General features: G+C 54.6%; 1 protein-coding gene across 1 annotated transcript; it reads left to right on the plus strand.

Annotated features, from left to right (window-relative positions):
* Positions 1 to 369: 369 nt before the first annotated feature.
* LOC122411407 (uncharacterized) lies at positions 370 to 4,209 on the plus strand. The gene is made up of 2 exons (XM_043420156.1): positions 370 to 2,767; positions 2,861 to 4,209. The coding sequence occupies exons 1-2, from the start codon at positions 370 to 372 to the stop codon at positions 4,207 to 4,209; spliced, it is 3,747 nt and encodes a 1,248-aa protein (XP_043276091.1).
* The last annotated feature ends 573 nt before the right edge of the window (positions 4,210 to 4,782 follow it).

Raw genomic sequence — 4,782 nt, forward strand, 5'->3', positions numbered from 1 at the left:
AAATTTCGGGAGCTCACCAACGAGCATCGGCGGGAAAAGGTGCAGTCCTTGCGGCTGTGCTTTAATTGCTTGGGTCGGCACAACGTGTCGTCGTGCCAGACGACGACGAAGTGCAAGGAGTGCGAACGGAAGCATCACACCATGATCCACGTCGGGTGGAGTCGGGACGGGAGCACTCCTGCACCATCACGTTCGGTCAAGTCGGGCGAGGCATCAGGAGCCTCTACGGCGGGACCATCCTCATCAAGCTCCGCATGAGACAACGGGGCATTAACTTTGTCCGCCTCGGGAGCTGCCAGGCCGGCAGTTCTTCTCGCAACGGGTCAAGCTAACCTCATCACACCACACGGGGCTTCTCACCGGGTACGAATGTTGATCGACACGGGCGCGGAGATCACATTCATCACTGCTTCTCTCGTGCAGCAACTCAAGCTTCACCGGGAAGCATCGGTAATACCGATCATCGGGATCGGCGGGACGCATTCGGGCCACACGCGCGGGGTGGTTAGCGTAAAGCTTCGGTCTATGCACTCATCGGACATTGTCTCAATAAAAGCTCACATTTTGTCAAAGTTAATGCCTACTCTCCCTTCATTTACACCTCCTAACATCTCACTTTCTCATCTGCAAGGTCTTCCACTTGCAGACCCGGAATTTCTCTCACCAGGGTCCATCGATTTAATTCTCGGGGCTGACATCTATGGGCAACTCATTCGGGAGCAGATCAAGCGGGGGCCTCACGGCACACCGATTGCACAGAATACGGTTTTCGGGTGGATCGTTCTCGGTCCTATGGACTCTTCTCAACAGTCAGCCGGGTTGGTTCATCACGCTGCAGTGGATCACGGGTATCAGGAGCTTCAGGATCTCCTCACACAGTTTTGGGTACAGGAAGAAGTCTCGGGCTCGGGCGAATCGCACCTCACTCCTGACGAGCAGGAATGTGAGACTCATTTCTTGACGACACACAAACGGAACTCAGACGGGCGGTACGTCGTCAGATTGCCGGTTAAATCCGCATCGGGGACATTGGGCGGGTCTTTTCACACAGCTTCTTCCTGTCTCCATCGACTACAATGCAAACTCAATCGGGATTCAAGCTACAAGGGCCTCTACGACACGTTTCTCGGGGAATACGAATCATTGGGGCACATGACTCGAGTCTCGGGCAATCACGCCCCGCTCGGGCCCATTTACTACTTGCCGCACCACGGGGTGCTTACCACAAAGTTACGTGTTGTATTCAACGGGTCGTGCAATACAGATTCGGGAATTTCGCTTAACGACATTCTGCACACGGGCGCGAAACTGCAGCGAGATATTTCGGACGTTCTCTTGTGGGTCAGACGACACCGTTTCGTCTTCGCGACCGACATCGTTAAGATGTTCCGGCAAATTCGGGTTCACGAAAGTGATTGGGACTTACAACGCATTTTATGGGTGGACGAGGGCGGGCGGGTCGTTTCATTCCATCTCACCACGGTCACTTACGGTACTCGGTCAGCACCATTTCTCGCGGGACGGGCCCTGGATCAACTGGTTACAGACGAGGGCGGGAAATATCCCGAAGCTGTCGCCCCTCTTACAAAGGGGCGATATGTGGACGATATTTACGGCGGTGCTGACCAGCTCGCAGATCTCATCACGCAAGCGGAGCAACTCATCGGGATTTGTACAGCGGGCTGCTTTCCTCTGGCCAAGTGGCAGAGCAATCATCCGGAGCTTCTCACGGCGGTCGGAGCGACCTCATCAACGGAAAACGCTCGGGTATTTGAAGAATGGGAGACAAAAGTCCTTGGTCTCGCATGGCTTCCTCACACGGACGTGTTCAAATTCACGGTTCACAAGTACACAGCCGGGGACGGAATCACGAAACGCATCATTCTCTCGGAGATCGCACAATTATACGATCCATTGGGTTTTCTCTCACCGGTAACGATTCGGGCCAAAGTTCTCTTACAAAGGCTTTGGTTAGAAAAGTTAAATTGGGATGACCTTGTGTCAACGGAAGTTCGCAACTCTTGGGTCGCGTTTCGGCAGGAACTATCGCATCTCGGGACGGTTTCGGTACCGCGGTGGCTCAACATCGCGACGGGTACATCGGTCGAACTACACGGGTTTTCGGATGCATCTCAACTAGCAATGGGCGCAGCTGTGTACGTTCGGGTTTCGGGCGCGGGTAATCAAACAACGGTCTCACTAGTCTGCGCTAAGACTAAGGTCGCACCGATCAAACGGCTCACAATTCCTCGGTTGGAGCTCGCAGCAGCGGTGCTGCTTGCTAAACTCACACACCACGTGCAAAACGTGCTGGGCCTTGATGACTCACGGGTATACCTATGGACGGACTCAATGGTAACGCTCACTTGGGTCACTTCTCATCCTTCACGGTGGAAGGATTTTGTTCGGAATCGGGTATCACTGGCACAGGAGCTCGTGCCACGGGCCCAATGGAGATTCACACCGGGTCGGGACAATCCAGCGGATTGCGCATCACGGGGGCTAACCATCTCACAACTCGTGCGACATTCATCATGGTGGGACGGGCCTCACTGGTTAGCCAAAGACTCATTCCATTGGCCAACTCATCGCATCGGGACGGGGGACGCAGCGGCGCTCGAAGAGCGGCCAGGTCTTACACTCTCACTCGCAACATCACCCTCACCGGTTTACGATCTCATCTTGAAATACTCATCTCTCACACGGTTGTTGCGAATCACCTCATGGCTCTTCAAGGTGATTACAAACCTGAAAAGAGCGGGCGACGGTACATCGGGTTCAGCCAACATCACACCGGGAGACCTGGAGAACTCACGGCTTTATTGAGTGAAAGCCATTCAGGGAGCATACTTCACTTCAGAGCTTAAAACACTCACATCGGGCTACACTCTCCCGAAATCGCATCCGATCACGCGATTAACGGGCTTCATAGATCATCAAGGCATTCTCAGGGTGGGAGGACGGCTGAAGCACTCAGCCTTACAACCTGATTGCAAGCACTCAGTCATTCTCCCTCGGGACTCACCACTTACGGCACTTCTCATCGCTGATGCCCACGAGCGCACTCTCCACGGCGGGACTCAACTCACTTTGGCTTATCTACGGCAGAGCTGCTGGATCATCGGCGGGCGTGGGCCAGTACGCTCATACATTTTGCGTTGCGTGCGGTGCGCGCGCTTCCGGGCGCTCAAGGCACAGCAACTAATGGGTCAGTTGCCAATCTCACGGGTTACGCCGGCAAGGCCGTTTCTCTTCTCGGGGGTCGACTACGCGGGGCCAGTTTCACTCAAAAGCTGGCGCGGGCGTGGGAGCAAATGTCACAAAGGCTGGTTGTGCATTTTCGTTTGTTTCGCTACCTCCGCTATGCACCTTGAAGTTGTTACAGATTTAACCACGGACGGGTTCCTCGCAGCACTCAGACGGTTCACGGGCAGACGCGGGATTCCGCACACGATCCAAAGTGATTGCGGAACCAACTTTCAGGGTGCAGCAGCGGAGCTACGACAATTATTCAAAACGGGTACACGGGAATCCGAACTCATTCAGCACACTGGGGCAACTGACGGGATTAAATGGGTGTTCAACCCACCGGGGGCACCTCATATGGGCGGAAAATGGGAGGCCGCAGTAAAATCGGTCAAGTATCATCTCCGGCGGACGATTGGGGATGCCAGTCTCACGTTTGAAGAATTTACGACTCTTCTCACACAAATTGCGGGCATACTCAACTCGCGGCCGTTGGAGCCTCTGTCGGATGACCCGGATGATTATTCGGTTCTCACCCCTGGGCATTTTCTCATCGGGGACACACTCACCTCCATTCCTGAGCCCTCATTACGGGATGTGCCTCAAGGTCGCCTCACACGGTGGCAATGGCTCCAGGAACGGGTTCAATACTACTGGGAGCACTGGTCATCAGGATACCTGCAACGGCAGCAGGCTATATCAAAATGGCATCATCCGAGTCACGACATCCGGGTCGGGTCTATGGTTCTACTCATGAACGAAAACACGGCACCCACAAAGTGGCCACGGGCACGGGTCACACAACTACATCCGGGAAAGGACGGGCTCACACGGGTGGTTACTCTCAAAACGGCGACGACCACACTCACACGGCCTATCACCAAACTGGCACTCTTGCCAGTGCCTCAACCGGGATCAATCGACAGCACTGCTGCCGATGGCGGGCGGAATGTTCAGGATTGAGCGAGGCCTCGACGGTAGCGCGAGAGAATTCGGGCCGGGCTCTCGCGCTCCGCCGCTGGCGTCGCCAGTTCGCGGGTTCGGACATTTTGGGCGCGTGCAATTAGAGCAGCCGGGTGCTCGTTTCACGCGCTCACGGGGGGCGTCGCCACCTCCTGGGCAGTAATTAGCACGGGACCGGGGAAGCACACCGCGCATGTGCGCGGGGCTTCATCATCGATCTCCATGATTGATGCCGCGGTCTTGATCCGGTCGCTGAAGCGTGCAATACGGCTAATCACTGCATCTCACCTTCTCACCAGTTTTCGGTATCAAATTCGGGTTCTCTTATTCATTTTCGGTTCAAATCATTACACGGACTCTGCGCATTTAACGGAACATTCTCTCGGACTCATTTTAACGGTATATCTCTAAAAGTCATCGGGTTCTTTCTCACGAGCACGCTTCGGTCGTCCATCTTGTTCGTCTCGCACGTGCTCGACGAACACCGGGTCCACTCGCCATTTTCATCATCGGGCTTAATCGCACTAATTATCGGGCAAATACTGTACTTTAACATAGAACAGCGGAACAATA

This window comes from Venturia canescens, chromosome 5, assembly GCF_019457755.1.
Source record: "Venturia canescens isolate UGA chromosome 5, ASM1945775v1, whole genome shotgun sequence".
Lineage (NCBI taxonomy): Eukaryota > Metazoa > Arthropoda > Insecta > Hymenoptera > Ichneumonidae > Venturia > Venturia canescens.

Excerpts from the sequence above, each read along its gene's own strand:
- LOC122411407 (XM_043420156.1), top strand. The coding sequence starts at position 370 with ATGTTGATCGACACGGGCGCGGAGATCACATTCATCACTGCTTCTCTC. Across the intron at positions 2,768-2,860 it reads CCTGAAAAGAGCGGGCGACG|AGCTTAAAACACTCACATCG; the intron begins GTACATCGGGTT and ends ACTTCACTTCAG.